The following is a 21,954-nucleotide window of genomic DNA, read 5'->3' as shown; positions in this document are numbered from 1 at the left end:
TCCGTGTGACTGTGTGTATTTCCACTTACATCTTGTGTGTTTATATGGTATGCACAAGTGTTTGTGCACTAAGGGTGTTTTCCATCTTTGTGTCATATGTGTATATTATGTGTGTATGTGTGTGTGTGTCTGTTTACCCCATGTGACAGTAAATCCGTAGGGCGTTGATGCGGTGACACAAGGTGTAGATGGAGGGCCTGGTTTGTCTGGATTGGTGGTGCACACCAACACTTCACTGGGACTGCTCTTTCCCTCCATGTTCGATGCTATCAGCTGCAGGGAGGGAGATGGATAGAATAGAGGGTTAAAGGAAAAGAGCGTAAGATGAAGGAAAAGAAGGTGGAAAGAGAGAAGGGGACGAAAAAAGGAGAGGAAGAGGGTGACAGGAGATTAGAATGCAGAGGAAGGATGATAAGAAGCGGAGGAATGGTGGAAAGAACGGGGTAAAAGAACAACAAAATGAGTAAAGATGGAGTGTAAGACAAGAAGAAACACAGAGAGTGTGATAAGAGAGAGAAGGGAATGTGCAGAGAAATCTATCAAGAAGTAAAGCAACAGTCCTGATTAATAGAAGCCATTACTCTCTCTGCTCCTTCACCTGTGATGTTCACGGCTCCTCTGCCTTCATTTCTTTTCAGTTTACTCCCTCCATTACCCCATCATATGGACAATCAATTTGCTTTCCCCCAGATGTTCATGTCGAAGGAACATCACAAAGAACACAGAAGTGTCTCTTTGTGTTCGAGCGTGTGTGTTCGTGTCTTAAAATATCTGCTGCCTCAGCTGGAGGTTGTAAAAGTACATATACGGTGTTGTTTGTCATGATTGCACCATAATAAACTGTTGACCCACACGTATACACACGCGCATTTACACTAACAAATATCTCCTCTCGGTACATTTTGTTTTGCAATGTCCTTACATAACGTATAAACAGCTATCACAGCTTTCAGTGGGGTTGTCCAGTTTTCTCGTCCTGCTAAATGGCTGGTTAATTGCCTTGTTTCACTGTTAGTTAAATTGCAGCCAATTCGCTGGTGGTAAAATGGTGTATTCGTCTTGAGATTGATGGATGATGTATTACAGCTGAAAGATATGTTGATATATTTGGAAACAGTTTGTTTTGTTCAATTTAACAAAAAGAGAACATCACTGACTTGAAATTGAGAGAGCAAGTAACAGACAAGATGACTCAAGTAAAAAATGTTCTCAAACAAAACTAACTTTAAGTCAAATAATATATACAGGTGGGTCTTTTAAATGTTAACTGTGGCCTTACATGATTTTTTTTTGAGGAGGAGGAGCTTAAAATGCTAATTATGTCAAACGCTTTCTATAATTCTGATACACATGTAGCTACACAACACACACATATATCTTTAAATGAATGATGTGACTGATTATGGCAATTACACTTATTTGCTTTCTTGTGGAGAGTAAGATGAGAAGATTGATACCACTCTTGTTAGCTTAATATGTATCAATCTTCTCATCTAGTTAACTCTCGGCAAGAAAGCATATTTCCCTAAATGTTGAACTATTCCTTTAAAGAATTTTTGTCAAGACAAAAGGAAAAGGAAAAATTAAAAACAAAAGTATGAGAAAACATAGCAATATAAAGACCCATTATCTCATTAGAGGAGGACCTATGTGCTAAATCTAACACAAAACAGCATCCATCACTTACCCTGAATTTATACTGTGTACTCCTCTTCAGGCCTTGTACAGTACAGGTCAAGTTTTCTCCAGTGTACTTTGGATGAAAGTCGGTTCCCTGTGGGAGACACACTGTCAGTAGTCTGTGTGTATATATACATGTATGTTTTTCTTTCAGCATGTCATCATTATGCATTTTTGAGCATACGGATGAAATAAATGCCGACTTTTGCCTTATATTTGTGTATGTGAGGGAGTCAAAGAGTGTGTGGGAGCATCTTATATACATGCTTAATCATTAGCATATGGCGTATGTTTCTGTATTATGGGGATGCGTTAATTTTCCCAAACCATTTTGTTTGTTGTTTTTTTTTTTAAATACACATTTCCTGTTGGAGAATTTTCGTTCTCCTTTTCCTGTGGGATACTAGAGGCTGATAGGAGCAGAGTATAACATAAAACAGCTCTGATATAATCCAGGATTACAGTAGCTAGCGTCTGCCACTATGAGTGCAGATTTCAATGTAGTGGGATAGAACCTGGTCCCGTAACAAACTTTATTAACATTTAAATATGAGTGCTTTTGTGTAAGTATGCAGTACTCACGCTGTTGTCTTCCTGGATCTCAAGTGTGTATTTGAGCTGCTCCTCACTTGGACTGCCCTCAGGACGTCCCCACTCCAGGGTCACCCAGGACACCCCCGCCCTGACCAGCCGTGGTGCAAGAGGCAGAGCAGGTAGGGTGCCCATGGTGCAAATCACCACCTCTGTGCTGAAGCCACTGCACCAAACACAAAAACATTTCAATTTCATTCACATTGTTTTAGTTTTATTCAAAATTTTTTTGCTGAAGCAAATTATTGGCTTGTTGGATCATTACTTTTGAGGGATGAAGGGGAGCAGTGCAAGAGGGAATGGATGCTATGGGTTATGAATTACAAATTCAACAGAGCTGGAGGAGAAATTGTGAGTAAAGAAAGGACACTGATATCTGTGCTCATTTGAAGGGAGTGCAGGGGCGCCTGTGGGGTTGCAGACGAGGATGCGGGTGTGGAGATATCCCAGCGGAAACATTAAGAAGAAAAAAGTTGAAGAGCCATGACAGAGCAAAAATAGAATATATATACGCACATGTCAGAAGCCAGATGGAAAAGACGGGAAGGGGAGCTAATTTGCGCTTTGCAGGAGATAAATAATTTGAATGCATAACACGCAGCAGAAGTCTGAGAGGTTGTATCACTTTTTCCTTGTAGGAAAAATGGAGAGTAAACTAAAGCTTGCGTGCGCCAAGTACGTTTGTGCACGTGTGTCCACGGCTTCAAAAGGTGAATCAAGCTGAAGGATGCATTAAGGCTGCTTTGAGTTCAGCTAGAGAGCTAATATCTCCTCTCTCGCTCTCGCTCCCCTCTATCACCTCCTGTCACCCAAACGACTGCAGGCGAGATGGTCCCCACCATAATGACAAAAAGGGGACGAGTGGAGAGGGGAAATGGAGGGAAAATAACATAGAGGAAGAGCACACATGCAGAATAATAGCCACAGATAGGCTGGCGCATGTTTGTGTTTCTATCATCGTGGTGGCGTACGAATTTATACAGACTTTATCATGAAAATACATGTGTTGTAGCTAACATTTGCTATCATGCATGAATGTCCATGGTTATTAAAATATGTTCTGACACCCCACATCATAGTGTAAGGTCCTCATGTGAGAAGACGTCATATATTTCAATAAATCTGTGCTCCAACAGCATATGATCAAGGAACAAGAAAGCCTTATGACATCTGCCTTCTGAGGTATTTTGAGCATGTGAACATGAATACAGTTATCATTCATGTGTGTGTGTGTGTAGCATATGTGCTTGTGTGTTCAGTAACAGGCGACAGTACCTTGTGCCTATGTCGTTGTGTGCAGCCACTCTGAAGGTGTAGCCACAGGCGGGGAACAGTCGTGTCAGCTTACAGTGTCTCTGGCTCCCAAAGTAACATTCTCTGAAAACACTGTTCTTCTTTCCCTGTGGATGAGGAGAAGAGAGGAAGATGGATGCAGAGAGAGAAAAGAAAGGAAGACAAGATGAGATGCAGGGGATATGATTAATGCAGACAAAAGATTAATGAAAGGAATAATATAGATGAAACACAAATAGCATGACAGAGTGAAAAAGTATTGATGTGAGAAGGAGAGGAGGGACCGACATTGATTGAAAAGGCATAATTCACAAGTTTATTACATCTTGTCTGAGGAGTCGAATATTAACACTCATTTAATGACATCTGTGATAGGTATATTTTGAAATGAGGATAAAGCATGACAAATGATGGACATCAAGAGAGAGAGAGAGAGAGAGAAAGAGAGAGAGACCTTACCTCATCCCACTCGAGCAGGTAGTTTGTGATTTTGGATCCGTTGTCGCCTGGGGGCTGTGGTCGATGGGAAATGGCCCAAGTGAGGCAGACAAGAGACGAGAGAAAGGCAAAGAGATTAGCCAAGGATAAAAGACTGACACTGAGACAGACAAAATACCTGCCGTGTTTTTTAAGATTGGCCTCATATCCTGTCTGGGTGACTGATGTCACTCTTTATCAGTGACAGTGTGAATGGATGAATTACTTCATCAGAAAAGGTCAGAGAGGACGCAGGGATGCACCCTGAAGAATGTGTCTGCATTAGGTGCTGTGGAGCTGATAAAGTCAAGCTAGAGGATAAACCAGATGAAGCAAAACATACTGTTTACTTTCATCACATAATAAAATGTTTTGCCAGGTATATCACTGTATAAACAAAGTCCGGTAGACATATTGGATTAGACATAAAGAATCATGAGTCCGGCTTTGACTCATGTTAGATTGATTTCTAACATCATTAAAGCTAATTGAGACATCAAAACATTAAATCACTGTGATGTTCATTAATATGCTGTATGAGTTGTCTTCGAGATGAAGAGGAGTGTCTGAACATGAAGATGTCCGTGCCTGTACCTTCCACTGTAGGGTGAGGGTGCTCTTGGTGCGGTGGGAGAATTTCGGGGGTAATGGGACATCAGGGACGCTGCAGTGTGTGGTGAACGAGCCGGCCTCTGAACACGAGCCTCGAACCGAGTTGTACATTGCAGACACCCTGGAAAAAAAAAAAAAACGCAGAAAAGACACCAAACATTTAAAAACATGAAAGGGTTCTTGTTTTAGGCAAATACTTTAAAAAACATTACATACGTAAAATAAAATAACATCACATAACATCCAAAAGGACAGTCAATAAAAGTCCTTACCGTACGTGGTAGTCTGTTGCTGGCCTTAGGTCTTTCAGATGATACTCCAATTCTTCGCCACTGTAACACGAACACACACACACAGAAAGAACACAAAACATCAGAAAAGCATACTTTATATGAGCCTACTTGAGGTGTATTTGCAGTTAATTACGTATTCATTCAGTTGGATTGCGTCTCCTACCTGTATATAAGGCGGTACTTTCCGTCGCGTCCCTTATCTGAAAGAGACACCTCGTAGGAGCAGGACACAGGCATCCCGTTACTATGCCTGTTCACCAGCCCTGCCGGGGGGGCCCAGGACAATCGTGCAGCCCGCGCTTGCACATTGGACACCTGTAAAAAAACCCACAAATATTATATATATATACATATATATATAATATACATATTTTATATACACAACAAAACCAAGTACAGCTGCTCATGCACACATTTTTTCCATGTATGTAATATGTGATATTCAGTTTACAGTTATACACAGTTATACACACAATTCATTTAATACAATTTTATTTGTAAGTAATTCTATTCTGTGCTAGGCTGCAGTAATTCTACACGCATGAATAGGTAAAACGGCTCTATCAAGGTGTGTGTTTTGCCACAATTTTGAACGCATATGTGTGTCACAGTAAAACAATTCATTGTGACTATTGCTCCATATTGGAGTCCACACTCAGACTCTTTCCAGCTCATGCACATTCATCGAGGGAACGACAAGAAAATTCAAATGAACAAACATGACAAAGAGGCCTGCATGTTGGTGAGTTTAACTGTGTGCCTACGTGCGAGTGTGCATATGCCTGCAAGTGTGTGCATGTTTATTGGAGTTTTAGTTGCAGCACATGGTGGGCGAGCCAATTTAGTGTGATTTAGCACAGTCTGCTGCCATTCCAGACTCCGCATCCACTGAATAGGCGATGAATGTGCCTTGAGGGCACTTCTAACCACAACCATGCCTAGACTGTTTATGAGGAAGAGAGAGACAGAAAGGAAAAGACGGAGAGACAGACATGTCATTTTATAGAGAATTTTGATCATAATGATTAGGTTTTATGAGATCACATCACTGTGTCCACATGCCTTTATCTTTGATGTAATTTATTCACAGATAAGTCCACTTTCTTATACTCATTCTGTCAAATCACTTCACTTATACATTACAGTATTTCCACTGTGACTTGTGATTCATCCATGTGAGATACGACCTGATACATACGCATGCAAAAGGCGAATGTGCAGAGACAAAGTGGGAAAAATAGAGAGAGACGGTGAGGTCAAAACAAAGTGATAAAAAGCAGAAAAGAAAATGGCACCAAAGAACCAAGAAATGAAGAGAAAAAGAGGATAAGAAACAGAGATGAAGAATGAAGGCCACCATTTAGAGTTTTGTGGTCCTCTTGGCCTATGACCCCGAGAGACAGTCTGGTCATCATCTATTAATGATTAGGCTGACAGACCGAGTCTAAAGCGAGAATCTACTGTATGTCCATCATCAGTCCTCGTCTTCTATTCACTGGATGAGAGATTTAATAACTGTCTGATCTGACCTTTCACTCCATCTCCTCACACTCACATATCCATACAATGGCTGAATTAATATCCGTACACACCATTTATCCAATCGCAATGCGATTAAGACAGAATAGGAGTAAGGCAGATTCCATGAAGACACCAAACTTTGATTATATTAATACTGTTGTACTTAAAAATCCAATTTTAGTCTCCTTATTGAAGAGTATCAAACCATGTAAATCTCTTAATCCAAACATGGCTTTCTATTAAGAGTTATCAACATTTTGTGACACAACCAAAACAATCAGTCTGCTTGACAAGACACATGAAGGATGTCTAAAGAACAAAATAATTAACAACTTTAATTCAATATTCACTCAATGTCAGCCACAAGGGCATACACCATGCTAGCATCATGACTGAAAAATATGTTTTAAGGTTGAATACTGGTTCAATACCTATTCAGCAGGAGGTTTGGCATATTGAGGGCTGTCCAACACTAGTTAGTCCAGAGTGGAAGTGGACAAAAAAAAACCCTGTGACAGTGATTCTGCACTGGTGCTGTCTTGTCATTCCCCACTAACTCTAGATAATGGAGGAAACACTGAATGCATTTTGCTATTTTGTAAACATAATTTTGCTCATTCTCATAAACCTACAGCTATACTTTTTTAGCATAGCATTTTCATGTTGGGTTCAAAATCACATGATGTGCAGTGAAGTAAAAATGGAAAGAACCATTCCTTTGTCCCTGGATGAACTAACAAATTTACCAAATATACCAAATCCATACATTAAAAAAGAAAGTACCCTGCATTTATTTGTGTTTTATTATGCATGCTGTATTTATTTGTATTTTATTGGGCATGCTGATTGTTTTTGGGATGTACAAAACAATGTTCCCTCACTTTTGACAGAGTTAAACAGTACCTAATATACAATAGGCCAACTCAAAAGCTTAATTATAAGCAAATCAGTATCCATGGTGACAGATGTTTCCTGCAGTGGTAAGTTCGTCCTATAGTTCAACTGTTATTTTATTCCTTTCTCCTTAATGCAGAGCGCCCTCCACACACAGCTGTTAGTGGGATTTTGTACAGATTAGTGAAGGGCTAGTGCATATGGATCAGTTTAGGAATGGCTGTTGATTTTTGGAGGAGCCATTAATTAGTCTATGCATAGTGGCATGAAATAGGAATGTTAATAACAGGGTCTTATAAGCAACCTGGATAAATATTTTAAATAGTGTAATACTTACTGTGATTATTGGAAATAATCAAATCATTATGAACATGTAAATATATCCAGTGGTTTTATATACATAGAAATCGTTTGAAGTAAAAATAGGTTTTGGCTACATCTTCCTTAAAGCACAAAGAGTAAAATGAAAATGAGAGTAAAATGAGAGTAAAATCAACACTGCTTCTCATATTTCAATTCAGCTCAAGTAGGGGCACCTGATTGCCATGGGAGTAAACAATACTATCAAAAGGAACAAGGTAATTTTGTAAACACTTTCTCATCTGCCTCTGCAACACCTGCTACTGTGTCTGCATGGTACACAACTGAATCCATCAAGTGGCACTTTTGCTGTTGTACGGAGGACTGGTAAACTTACTTTTGCTCTTTCTATATGTATATATATCCGTTTCCACTACTGCCTCCTTTATAAATGCATTAAGGTAAGGGAGTGTCAAACGTGAGGGAACATCACATTTGCAGTTTATGACACAAAATTGCAATTATTGACAAAAGGAGATGTCAGAATTGTCTTCCTTCTTTCCCTGCCTTTTCCCTTTTCTTCTCAGTACCAACTATAATAAACTTACTATATCAGTGCAGATGTCATTTGAGGTAAATGACAGCAGATAAATATGTATTGAACATCAACTTCTGATCTCATGAAGGGTTAAACTCTGAACTAACCTCTTCCGTCATCTCTGTCCTTCCCTCTCTCTCTCTCATCCTCTCTTTTTATACTCAATTTTCTCTATTTCTCATCACTCCATTCGTTCTGTCTATTTCAACCCCTGTTATAAACTCGCAGATATCAAATGGTCCAATTGCACAGGCTGCTGACCAAACTGCTTTAACTGTGAGTGAGCAATTCCTTTCTAGAAAACCATGTCTGTATGGCCCCAGCTCATTCACTCACATCCTCCCCCCCCCCCCTGGTGAAGAAGGAAAAAAAAAAACGCTCTGATAGTGTTTTTCAGGTGAAAAAGGCATGGTGGGAAGTTAATGGCATGGATGAGCTGATGCTGCCCTCCTGTGGCCAGGGTGAGCAGAGCTTAAATGAACAGTTGCCCTCCCTGCAACCGTTATTATAGCCCTGCATACACGAATCACTACAGTTTTTTTTCTGTGTAAGCATCTGATTTTTATGTTAAACACAGAGACAGGAAGGAAATAAGGAAAAGACATCAAAAATTCATGCGAAAGCTATGACTGCATCGGTCAAGGAGGTGATTGATGAAAGTGGTTATAACTGTGATGGCTGTGTGTGTGTGTGTGTGCGTGTAGCTGTGGGAAGAGGTACGCATACCAACCTGTGGTTTGTCGATTGTAGACAGCATGTCTTGAACACGCTTCCCCTCTGAATCATGATCTGAGGAGACAGAGACAGGGAGAAAAAGAGGGTCATTATCAACCAAATCACCTACAGGGGCCTGTTTTTTTGTAATAATCAGCAAAGAAAGAGAGACTGACACATGGCACATGAAGCAAGATCTCGAGGGCATTTGCGCCACATGGTGGCTGATACATTTCTGAATTTGAATATGGCTCATGGCTTTTTCATCTGAATAAAAAAAAAAGAAAAGAAAAATTTGATGATCCCAAGTTTCAAAACAGATGCACAATAGAAATTTTGGCAGCGCTGCAGAGAGTAGGGATGATTGATAAGGAGAGAGTTTTCAATTCCCACAACCCATGTTATTGTGATATCTAGAAATCTAAGGCTCATTATTGTCCAAGGTCAGCCAAGGTTTGCATCCAGATTGGGTAATTGGGGGGGTCAAAGAGTAAAATAAATACATTTTGACTCCCTAATCATCACCAGTATTCTCTGTCCAACTAGTAACTCAGTCATCTGTGAAAAAAAAGAGAGTAATAGCCTAAAATAGAGTTAAAGTGGACCCAAATGCTAAAAGTGTGTCGTCTCATGTGTGATGCAACAGTTGTTTTCTCCAGCCACTGCCTTTTTCATCTTATCAAGTAATGATGAGCACAGCCCTCGGAAAAAAACACTAAATTATCCGGCACTCAACAGAAAAGCATTAGTCACAAATTCCTGACCTAAAGCAAATAAAACAGGGATTACCAAAAATAAAAAAATGACTCATATTCCATATTTCACAAGACTCTTCTGTTCTGTGTATAGAAACTGTTGCTAATCTTTGGAGTCATTGGTTCATAGAAACCATTATCCTAATCATTATTATGTATAATTTTCAATCAGTTGTCTCTACACCTGTGAATAATTACTCACAGAATGAACTGACGTCAGCAGTGTTTTTGTGGCCCAGCAGTACAGCTTATTATGCATGACATTATATTAAGCACAATGCCATGGACATACTGAATGTACTGTTATATGTACAATTTCCACAGACCTACATAGAAAAACTTGATTAAGATATTTATCTTAGGACTTAATGCACTTTTTAAATATTTATATTTGACAGAGAAGTGGAACAAAACACTGATCCTTGTGGAAATCACCAATCAGACACCAAGTGTTTACAAGACACTAAGGATAGGTGTTAGTAATGACTATATACACTTTGTGGCAGAGTGAAAAAAAGCACTTTAATTCATATGAAAATGTTTTGTCTTACTAGTATATTATATAGATTTGAATGTTAACAAGGCCATCAGTTCTGAGAAGATTAGCTGATTAATCAATTAATTGATCATCAGAAAATTCATCAGCAACTATTTAATAATATTTTATCAAGCAAAAATGCCTCTCAGATTTTAGGGTGCTTCTCTGTGTTTTATTCATTTAAATTGAACAGCAGAATTGAATAATCTTTAGGTTTTGGACTGTGGATCACACAAAACAATCTTAAGCTGTTACATTGAGCTCTGAGGGACTGAAAGTCTTCTTTTTTGTTACTATTTTCTGAGTAAATGATTAATCAATTAATTTTAAAAAATGCAGACAAATCAATAATCAACCCTAAAGTTTATGAAACTTACTAGACATAAAATACGGTCCCGTAACGTGAGCTGCACTGTTCTTTCTACACTACCAGCTGACTGTTTGGGGTTGATGGACAGCCCCTTTGAGTGTGAGGTTCGGTGGACTGTTCGTTTCTAAGGGCAAATACACACACACACACACATTTATATGTAGCATAAACAAATGCACAAAAACACACGCCCACGCACAGGTCTGGTCCAGTGATATGACACGTCTAAGGGTGATTTAGTGGACACTGGGGGTTGCTAGGAGGGCGAGTGAAAGTGTATGTGTGTGTGTATGTGTGCACACATGTGTGGGTAATGGAAGTATTTCCCCTCTGTGTGATCCCCTAAGTTGAGGTTTTTCAGACCAGAGGAGGCCTGCTTTCTCCATCTGAGGCTGACCACTGTAAATCACACAGGATGTGTACGTGCTTGTGTGTGGGTCTCTGTGTGTGAAGGAGGGTCAGTCATACAGGACCTGTATGAAACCCAGTCTGTTTAATTTAGTGTGTTACTATGATACAGGACTGAGGAGACAGTGAGACACACAAAAACACTTGCTTCAGATCAGCATTCACACATGAACGCAAACAAACAAAACACAGACTCATACACACCTATGTGCATATACACAGCATGCTTGTGTCTACGTTTCAAAGACCATTGTATGCTTAGATTAAGTGATGAATGAGAGATTGTGTTTGTGTGTGCGTGTGGAAGTGTGTGTGTGTGTGTATTACTGGCTAAGTCCCTCTGACAGGTTCTGTGGAGGAGAGGGCCTTACTGTGCCTGGGGGTATGCTTATGAGTCATGGCAACAGTGATGTCATGGAAGCACAACCTCGACTTGACCTCAGTGTGTGTTTATGTGTGTGCGTGTGTTAGACAGAATAAAAAAGAACACCGTGTGTGTGTGTGTGTGCGTGTGTGCACGTCTCCAAAGTCCCAGTATCAGGTTACGAGAGATCAGTGATGGGTGATAGGAGGAGAGGAGTTAAGCTACTGTGTGTGTGTGTGTGTGTATGTGTGTGTGTGTGTGTCGGGGCTAGTAACGTGGGCTGAGTTCAACAGGTGAAGTACACATTCTGCATCATCGCTAGACACACTGGCTCATTAGTGCACTTTTTTTTTTTTTCATACACACACACTTGTCCCCTTTCATCCATTTAGACAAAACTGAGCTTTTCTCTTTTATGGAATAAAGACAGACTCACAGCTCCAGACATGAACAGTTCTGTCAACTAACAGGCTGACCCAGCTTATTCCACCCATTCATCACAGCTGAGTGAAAAAAGAGAATATGGCCTGTTTAATGCCGCAGTCCTGTAGCTACTTGTCTGATGCAGCTACCACTGCTAAGAAAGGGAAAGGTAGAATTCCATTACAGCATCGTTTCAGCTGTTGCATTTAGCAAACAACAGATGTTAATAATCAAACAACAGTCATGGCTGACAAACAGTTTTTTTTGTGGACGTTCACAGATTTATTGGGTACGTTTGAAATGCAATGACAAAAATCACATTTTTTGCCATTTACTTGTTTTGTCAGAAGCAGAGGCTGGTGCTGCAATTGCAGTTTTTTTTCCCCTCATAAAGTGATAGTTTGGGAATGGACTGTGGAGAATGTCTTCAGCTGAGGAATGTGCAATTTTGTTGCTTATATAATGAGAAAACTATTAATAAAGCTGGTTTAATACCAAGACGCGCAGCACCATCTATTAAAGGCTGTATAAAAGTAACAGATTACAAAATAGAGTGGAACAATATGACTTAAAATCTACATTGTCATATTTGTCTCAATGCTAATAAATGTAATAATAAGTATTTTTATGAGACATCAACACTTACGCTGGTTTACTCTTGATATCTTCATTACAGTATTACCAGTTGCAGATTCTTGACTTCTGGTTTTCATTGACTGCTGTAGCTATTCTTTTGTTTAGAGGTCAGTCAGAGATTCACAATGTGAATAACTGACACATTTGGTTAATTATCAAGCCTTATTCCAAAATATCCTGAACAAAATCCATCTGCTGATGAACTTATGTACACCACTAATAGCAGCCATCACTCACACTTTACTTTCTAGTGTTAAAAATGCAAAATCCAATACTTATTTTGATTATACTGTTTAATTTCAGAGACTTCTTTATTAGTAGTGAGTGAAGAGATATTTTTGATCTAATTCTGAAATTGTAATTGCTTTTTAAATTAGTATTTAGGCTTTGTTGTAAGTTTGTTAACCTGCGAGTCACTACTGTATTTCTCAAGAGCTGAATCAGGACCTAAAAAAAAAACACCATGTTCAGGTTAAAATCTTAACTTGAATAACCTGAAATACAATATGTATCAAGTTACAGCCCCAGCGATTCTAAATTCAGGGACAATATTTCAGTGCCATGACAGAAAGTTGGCTAACCTACTAGGTCAGTTTGTGACAGAAGAGGGAGATTTATTTAATATTTCAGGAGACCAGTAATAAAGTTTGAAAAACACTACTGCTTTACCTCACCGCTGAGTGTTATGACTCGTTGTGGTTGCTGAGTCCAGCTGCTTAAGTGTTTAATATAGAGAACAACCACAAAGAGTTGATGCTGACGGCTGAAACAGAAACTGAATCTCTTCCCAGTATAACTCCGCACACACACACACACACATACACACACATACAGTCCTCTGTCCTCACTGTCCCTCACCTCTTCTCTTTTCTGTTTATGTGCTGCCCACGCACCCTCACTTCCTCTCCTCGTCTGACCTCACATCCTGTCTGTGTCTGACCGCCTGTGTTTGATTACTGAGGACAGCCAGACGGAGCGAGGGAGCGCAACGGACAGCAGGAAAAGGAGAGGAATGAGGAATTGGGGAGGGGGGCGAGCAGCAGGCCGAGCCAAAACCAGGCGAGAGGGGGATTTAGAGGAAGAAAGAGAGAAACTGAGGGACAGACTGCAGAGAGAGAGAGAGAGAGGGAGAGAGAGAGAGAGAAAGAGAGGACAAGCAAGAGGAGTCTGGGTAAGAGATTAGGTACAAAAACACAAGGAAATTGAGAGACAAAGAGCGAGCCAGGGATCAACAGAGAGGAGGAGAAAGAGAGGGATGAAAGGAGATAGGGAGGAGAGGGCTTACGAGGATGTGAGGCAAGGATTGTACAACCTTATGTGACATCATACGGAGGTGCAGAGCAGATGAGCACCGATGATCTCAAAGTAGTAGTAGTTATAGTACTAGTCACTGCTCACAAATCTAGGTCGACCTTCCCAAAAGGCACCAAAAAAAAATAAAAAATCTCTAGACAAGTCTGAAGGTCAGAGCTTGGAAGTGGAGCCACTGGTCTGGAAATATTTTTTCCCCACTGTAAATTCAAATTTCAATGTTCTATTTTGATATCTTCAATGTTCCACAACAAAGGAACATGGAAGTCCCATGAATTCATGTTATGGTCAAATGCTACGACACCCATGAGCCTCAGACATCGTTGCTAGGAGGAAAAAGCCAGCCAGAGGCGCGAATCAAGAGCTGTAGCAAATTAAGAATGATAAATCTTAAGGGAATACTTGAACATTGTGGGAAATATGCTTATTCACGTATGAGAAGATTGATACCAATCTCAGTGCAGCCAGCTGTAATCTCATCTAACTCTCTGCAAGAAAGCAAATAAGTGTATTTCCCAAAATGTCCAATTATTCCTTTAACTGCTAATGTTGGGGTATAGAAATAGGTGTTATGTTTAGCTTCAGCTTGAAGTTAGTGGTGCACGTGGCAAGATTTTAAGCTCTGTGATTGGATACCTCTTTCTGAAATGCACCCTGGGAGTCATAGTCTTCTTCTTCTCTCCTTAAATGTACACAAGCTTTACCTTTGACTTTTTTTTTTTTATCAAAGAACCGGATATTTTTTAATGTAGCAGCTGATTTTTTTGCACTGATGATTCAATCTGAGTGTTTCATGTCCGTCCAAGCCTTGGAAAGGCTCCAACCGCCTGTCACTTAATATTGCCTTTGCAGAAAATAAATGTGACTTTTGCCTCCCGCATCCTGGACACCCAAAATAACTTCTCCCACTGTCTCTCTATTCAACGGAAAGAGGTAGGGAAACACTTCTGTCTCCATCCGTCTCATTCCTTCCTCCCTCCTCACCCCCTCTGTCCTCTTCAAATACAACAACTATTTTTAATGTTGCACGCATACATGTTTCAAAATTAATGGCGTCACTTGCAAATAGAGCTACAGTAAAAATGAGTCACTTTGACAGTGAGGAGGTTGCATTCCTCCTGCATGACGGCCAGTGGCTCCGAGTCGCAGTCTGTCTGCACTGGGACAGAAAAAGACCTTTAAGGCCTGGAGGAAAAAAATGTGAAAAATGTGGCAACGGCCACTCACTCAGCCCCCACTCCACACACATACAGGGCAATGGGGTGTGTGTGTGTGTGTGTGTGTGGAACAAAGTGAGATATGATACCCATCTTTAGAAGCCTCTAATCAGGGAGAACAAAGCAAAATGACGGACGCTCAGCTGGAAGGAAAGGGAGCGAGATAGAGAGAGAGATATTGAGATGAGAGGGAGGACAGACAGTAGAGGACAGAGGGGAAGGAAGGAGTGGGGACAGAGAGGAGAAGGAGGGAGGAGAGGGAAAAGGAAAATGGAGGTAGAGAGGGCACAGGCCTTGGATTCCACACTATTATCATCTGCTGCATAGTGAGCATTCCATCTGTTCAACAGCTGGGCTACACACACACAAGGCAGAGAAGTCGTTGGGACATGCCTGAAATTGTGGTTGTCATGGTGAAGGTTTGGTTCTCATGGCCAGAGCCCTGATCGTTTATAAAGAGGATTAGTGAGGGAGAGAACACAGAGAGACTGGCACAGAGAAATGGAGGAGTCGAGTAAGAACAAGAAAGAGAGCAAATGAGGGCAGAGAACAAAAAAAAAAAAAAAAAATGTAATTAAAAAAAAATCAAACCCCAAACAAACAAGGACCGGAAGAGACACACAGACTGAGACAGACAAGCAACCTGGTCATTACAGTCTTTCTACTTTAACCTGATTTCATGGACATCATGTAAATGAGAAACCCAGTGTCTTTAATTGGGGTGAAGATTTGAGAGAACCTGGTTAACACAGCTAGATTTCTGCAGGAGAAACCTGATTTCTTGCCACGCATAACTTATAAAAGCATGCCTGTGCAAGACAGACAAAGAGAAGCAGAGGTATGAAAAGGAAGATCATTACTTGTACTGCATCCTTGTGTCCAAAATAATGATATCCAATGCCCAATTTAAACTGAAACTAAAATAAATAAGTCTTTATATAAATGCATGTAATTGCATTCCGATTTTCCGCCTTAACTGGGATTCTTTTGTGTATGTAAATGTTGACAGAGAGAAAAAGAGAGAGACCTTGTCCACAGCAGCCCTCTCACTACAGAAAGATGAGCGATTCAACTGCCAAGCGACACAAAAGCTCGCTCTGCTTTTCCAAGAAGAGTATGAAAGTGTGCACACGTATGCATGTGTGTTTATGTAAGTGTGTAGCGCTGTGACCTGACCAGGCTGTTAGGGATTATGGGAGATGAATTTCTCAGAACCCTGACCCCATCTGACCCTGCTCAGCCCAAAAAGACTTGCGAGAGTGACTGCAGACTGGCAGACAGAGTGGAAGACCAATTCACTGTCAGATATGTAAACAGCACAGGCAGAAGCAGCCGGTTGACAGTGGCAGAAAACACCAAACAGAGATAAAGAAAAGACAGAAAAGCACAGATATCGACTGATGGGAACAGAGAGTTAGACTGACCAAGGCCGTGAAAACATTGAAAACATTTGTTTTGTTTGTTTTACCTTCCATTCACACCTGTCATTTTTTTTACCACATAAAATAGATCTCTCTTCATTCACTAGAAGTGCATACATTTAAAGTGCCAGTCTTGAGTTACAATGTGGATGTGTGATGTGATCTGCTGGCTCATGTAGCCTGTACATACCAATTACCAAGAATTTATTTTACATTTTAATTATCTAGATGTTTCATTGTTGCCAATTTTTTGTAAGCAGCTGTGTGGATATGCAACTTGGCATCATTGGTAACATCAGTTACAAATGTATCCACTATATACTGTACATTCAAAACCTGAAAACAATGTTGTGGTGGCAAAAGACAGACCAACTATCACATAACAGTAGTTTGAACCAATGAATGTCCTGTATGTAGTATTCTAAACAAAAAAAGGGGAAAAAGGAATATAACCTCTTATACTGTTGCATGTTGAAATGAAATGAACACAGTTTTTCCTATTAATCCTGTTTTTTTCTCACCACATCTCTTACTGGCTGTTAGAAGTGATTCTTCTAAGTATTTGTGACTGCGTGTATCTTCTGCTTACAGAATCCTCCCTTGCAAAGAACTCCTCTCTTCCTGTTTTGTTCCATAAAGCAATACAAAGCCCAGTTCAGTGGCACATATAAAGTAAAGGGCTATAGCAGCTTTTAGTCTTCTATGTGGTGCTCATGTGTGTTTATAGCAGTCAGACAGACGTCATGGAATTAGTCCAATATTGGTCTTAAACTGCTACTGCAGAACCTTAATATCCACTCCAAATCTTTTAAGTGTACACAAATCGCTTGAGCAGTAAGCCCCAGATGTCTGGGGTTTGTGCATTTTATCTATTCAGTTACTTAACTTGTTTAGGTCAAACTCAGTATTACCCTGCTGAAGCAGTTTAAAGGACTTAAAATATTATGTAACCCAGTTCTGGTTAATACAGAGCGGTTGGGCGCTCTAGCTTGATAGTGTGGCGAGTTTATCGCTTGTATCACAAGGTTCATTCAGCTGGATGGGGAAATGTCTGGTGTTCTCATTGTGATTGGCGAGAACAACCTCCCCTTCTAATCCCACTAGTCCTGTTACATGATATCAGCGGGTAAGACATTCCTCTGCTGGTAAAGCCATCCCTTGTTCTCACTCTGTTTTTTGTGCATCCCCCCTTTTTTCCCCCCCTTTTCATTCCGCAATTACTGTCTTTCTTGATTGTTGTCCTTCATTTCTTTCCTTTCCTTTATTCTTGTCTCATCTGTCATTTCTTTATTCTCTCAACACTCCCTCTTCTAGCCTCCCTCTTCCACGCCACTGCCCTCCATCTTGCCCCACAAACATGGCCGTATTTGGGTTTGTGGGAAGGGGTTGGAGTTCGGAGGGGGCTGAGATTATCACCATGGCAATCTACATCAAAACAGGCCAGAAAGGGAAGGGTGGGAGTGTGTTCACACATTGACAGGCCTGTTACTACAGTTACAGCAGGAGGAGCAGGAAGAGTTTGATGTTAATATGAGAGCTGAGTCATGGTTTGGTCAAAGGCCACTAGAGCTAATGAGGATGACGTCATCAAAATATTACAGGACACCATTTTTATAAATGAGTCCTTTTACCACCATCATTGTTCTAAAATTGTCAGTTCATTGCTACTGTAGTGTCATTAACAGGAAACTCTGTCAGGGTCAAAAATAGCACTAACAGCACTAGAGCTAAACCCGTGTCACTGACCCGAGACAATGAATCTACTGGTGATATCTGCATCTGTCACCCTAGAACTTCTTGTATTAAATGTGTTTGGTCACCTGATGTTTTAAATGCTGATGTACACGTAACCAGCAATTTAGGTAATGTGGTTTTATCTTGCTTTTATTCTAAGTAGCTTTCAATAACAGCTACCATCTACATGACTAAAAACTAAAGTACATCAGTTGTGAATCATGAAGGCAAAAAGAGATCTGATTTGATTTGAAGCTTGTCTGCCATCAAGTTTACAGCCGGAGTGAGTTTGAAACAAGGAATTGAAATTTTTCCCCTACAAATTTAAGTAACACATTCTTCCTCTTAAAAATTTTAAGTTAAATAAATAAGCTATAAAACACACCCTTGCTTAATCTAATACACTCACAGGTTTGCTGCTGCAGCCAAACATCTGGTCTGGCATGACCAGTAGCTTATGATGTTAATTAAAGGTGACAATCTTTAAAATATATTGTGTAACTGATACACTCTTATCAGTTTACTGATTTACTGGCCCTTCTCTACTTGTGCTACTGTTATTTTATTCTGTAATTGTTGCATGTGGCCACAATGGCCGCAGCAAAAGTTAGCCTTGCTTTAAAGTTGTTTTTAAAGGTAAGAAAAACTAAAATACTGAACCTTCTCACAGTCTACCAGACATTGCAAAAATGTCCATGGCAATAACATTCCTGCTCAGGTTAATCAAATCTTGTACTGTTGTTATTGGCACTTTTTTAGGCATAGGTATTAAAAATGTCTGACAAAAAAAGGAGGCCAAGCCAAACTGGGGAGGTGAGCCTTGGATTTTTATATGAATATGCCAGAAAATATATAAACAAATAATTAACTATGACCCTAATGTTTTGTAAAGTCTGAAGCAAATCATGTGGCAAGACCTAACAGAAAATGAAATGTTCCTTGTTTCAAAACATCCTTCTTGGCACATTGTGATTGTGTATGGCAATGAAGAAAATTTGTAAGTAATTTCTTTGGTTTAGATTCATTATGTCAACACTTTAGGTACCTGAAATGTTTTCCCTTATTTTTGTTGCTAAGACAGTTGTGCAGCTGAAAATAAATTCCTAAGAGACTCAAAGTGCACTCAAGGGAAAGTAAAGGAAACCTGGTCATACATATTTTTAACTTGAGTTACATTTTCCCTCTACATATTACGTGGATGTAAAATGTGTTTTTACAGTTGTCAGACCACTGTAACGTCTGTGACCCCTCCTCTTATTTCCCTCATATCCCATCCAACAGAGCCAACATGGTGGACACAGCAGTCAGTGCGCACATCTGGTTTCTCCTGAATTCACAGCGCTCGGCGGTGACGTAGAACCAAAGATGGAAGAGCTGAGGGAGCTGGTCCATCTGTTTCTGCTGAAATCCCAGTTTCTCTGAGTGAGAGACAGGATCTGCGGTGGTGATGATGCAGAGCCAAGATGGAGGAACAGAAGGGACGGGGCCCACATCTGTTTCTGCTCAGCAAGCAGCTCAGTTCTGAGGAAAAGGGCCTGTAGAGCTGGCTTTACTGGGGAATGGACACTGCACTCGCCAAGTCAGCCTGCTGCCTTACTGGCACTCGGGCAGTAGCCACACACACACATACAGTATACACACACACACAGAGCAAGGGCATCAAGGGCAAAGCGTAGGCGGCTCTGTGTGTGTGTGTGTGTGTGTGTATGTGTGTGTGTGTGGTATTCTGGGTTGGACCATACTTGGATGCGCCGGGCCAAGCAGCAACTTTGTCGGAATGTTTGTACTCTGCTCTTTAACTCTCCGTCTTTCCATCTCTTCCCTGTGATGTAGGAGTTCTGGTTCAGCTTTTTTTTTTTTTTTCGCTCTTTACAAACCTTCCATCTATCTTCCTCCTCTCGTTTGTCATTCAAATCCTACATTCCTCTCTTCTCTCTGTTTGCCCCCCCCCCCTACCTCCCGCCAATCCTCTGGACCCTCATGCTCTGATTGTTTTACAGGAAGCCCAGTCACGAGGTGTTTGTGCATGTGTGTGTTGTGTGGTACATCTAGCTGACTCAGCCTGATCTCCAGCCCACTACTGAGACCCTGGTAGACCAGAACAGACAACCGACGACATGCTGACATGCTACTGTCTGTCATGTATGTTCTTGTTGTTTTGAGTACTCTGTTCAACTTCAGTATGTGCCACATGAAACTGCGAAACTTATAAGCTGCTCTGTCAACTTCGCTTTCCTTTTCCTCCTTTGGCACTCCTCTAAGATGATTCTGTTTGTGTGCTACATCAGTCTGGAGTGGAGTGTGTGTGTGTGTGTACTGTAAGAAGCTGTGGAGTCTCCCCCACTGCACTGCAGCCAAACACTGCTTCTTCTGTATGCGTATATGTTTTGCATCTGTTCAGACTTGTGTGCAGGTTTGAAAGCATTTAAGTGTGTGAGAGAAAATGCAAATTTGATCAAAATGTTCTATGTGTGATGTTTAAAGGGGCAGTTCACCCCCACCAAAAAAACTGATTTTCTCACTTTCTCACCTCTTGTGATATCTAGCCATTCAGATAGGTTTGGTTTTATTTGATCAGGGTTTGAGATATCTGTCTTTGAGATATCTGCCTCCAACTCTAAAACAATGGTGGTGAATGCAATTTTACTTGTGGTGCCCAAAACACTGAAAACTAACAATGCCCAAGTTACTCTGGGTAATGCATAGATATTGCAGTGAATTGTAGAACTGCAACTTTTTTTTTTAATTAATTGATTAAGACAGATCGGAGACAGGTTGATGGCAATATAAAACTGAAAACAATCTGCAGAGATAGATATCACTAGCGGTAAGTGAATAAACATGTTTTTTGGTAAACCTTTCCAATATGTTTTCATCCACCTCAACCAAACTATCCATTTGTGTTTATGGACTTCCAACAACTTTGTCGTCCTGACAATATTCAAAACAATTCTGTCATTACAGAAATAAAATTGCTTAAAAACATGGTCATTTGAGCTACACTTAAAACTTCACAGTAATATCAGATTTGGGGACGCATACACACACATAGCGCAGATGGGATATTCCTCTGATGTGACACCATGCTGTGTGTGGGACTGAAGTAAAGTTTTATGGGGAGGGTAAATTTAAAGAAGACTTTGACAGTTACAATGAGGGAGTAGATGAATTTATGTGCCTCTTTATGTTTTTTCTGTCATCACCTCCACAGACAGCCCTGTGTGTTATGTGTATGTATGTGCATAAATGAGATATTCAGCTCTTTTTAATAACTCAGACATACATCTGACGGGTCAAGACATGTCATTAAACAGGACCACTACCTCAAGTAAGCATGTGTGCACCTTCATGTCTTTGCACATGTGCATTACTTTGTGTGTGTGTATGTGTGTGTGTGAGAGAGAGTGTGTGATAAGGCTGAGCTGTGGTGTCTCAATCTCAGAGCTCAAAGGTTTCCTTCATCTCAAGCAAGACTCTACAGGTATGTGCCCCCCCCCACCCCCACCCCCCCTTCTCGCTCTCCCCTCTCTCTCACCCAACCCCCCTGTGGCTCAGCCTTCACCAACAAGGCCGGTATTGTAGCGAGGGTAAAGCGATAGCGCTCAGGGACAGGTTCAGCTATGTGGTTACCCAGACAACCCCTCTTACCCCCTTCCCCACCGTCCCACCTCCACCACCGCCACCCCCCTCCCGGATCCCTTCACCTCAGTGAGGCTGCATTCATCCATTCATTTTTTTGGGTGACTTTCTGTGAGAGAGAGAAAAAAAGAGAGTGAGAAAAAGAGAGAAAGGTGTGTTTTATCT

At 40.6% G+C, this 21,954-nt stretch overlaps 1 protein-coding gene across 3 annotated transcripts in view; it reads right to left on the bottom strand.

The window, feature by feature from the left end:
• The window catches only part of fndc3ba (fibronectin type III domain containing 3Ba), a 106,605-nt gene that overhangs the window by 27,478 nt on the left and 57,173 nt on the right, over window positions 1–21,954 (bottom strand). For all 3 annotated transcript variants that reach the window (XM_044375436.1, XM_044375437.1, XM_044375438.1), the window contains 9 exons: window positions 8,990–9,048; window positions 5,110–5,261; window positions 4,926–4,985; window positions 4,636–4,774; window positions 4,024–4,077; window positions 3,547–3,671; window positions 2,263–2,437; window positions 1,688–1,774; window positions 138–273 (listed from right to left, as the gene is read on the bottom strand). In XM_044375436.1, coding sequence (XP_044231371.1) covers window positions 138–273; window positions 1,688–1,774; window positions 2,263–2,437; window positions 3,547–3,671; window positions 4,024–4,077; window positions 4,636–4,774; window positions 4,926–4,985; window positions 5,110–5,261; window positions 8,990–9,048 — 987 coding nt within the window. The remainder of the gene's footprint in view (window positions 1–137; window positions 274–1,687; window positions 1,775–2,262; window positions 2,438–3,546; window positions 3,672–4,023; window positions 4,078–4,635; window positions 4,775–4,925; window positions 4,986–5,109; window positions 5,262–8,989; window positions 9,049–21,954) is intronic.

Source organism: Thunnus albacares, chromosome 15 (genome assembly GCF_914725855.1).
Source record: "Thunnus albacares chromosome 15, fThuAlb1.1, whole genome shotgun sequence".
Taxonomy (NCBI): domain Eukaryota; kingdom Metazoa; phylum Chordata; class Actinopteri; order Scombriformes; family Scombridae; genus Thunnus; species Thunnus albacares.
This window is presented reverse-complemented; position numbering and strand designations above follow the sequence as displayed.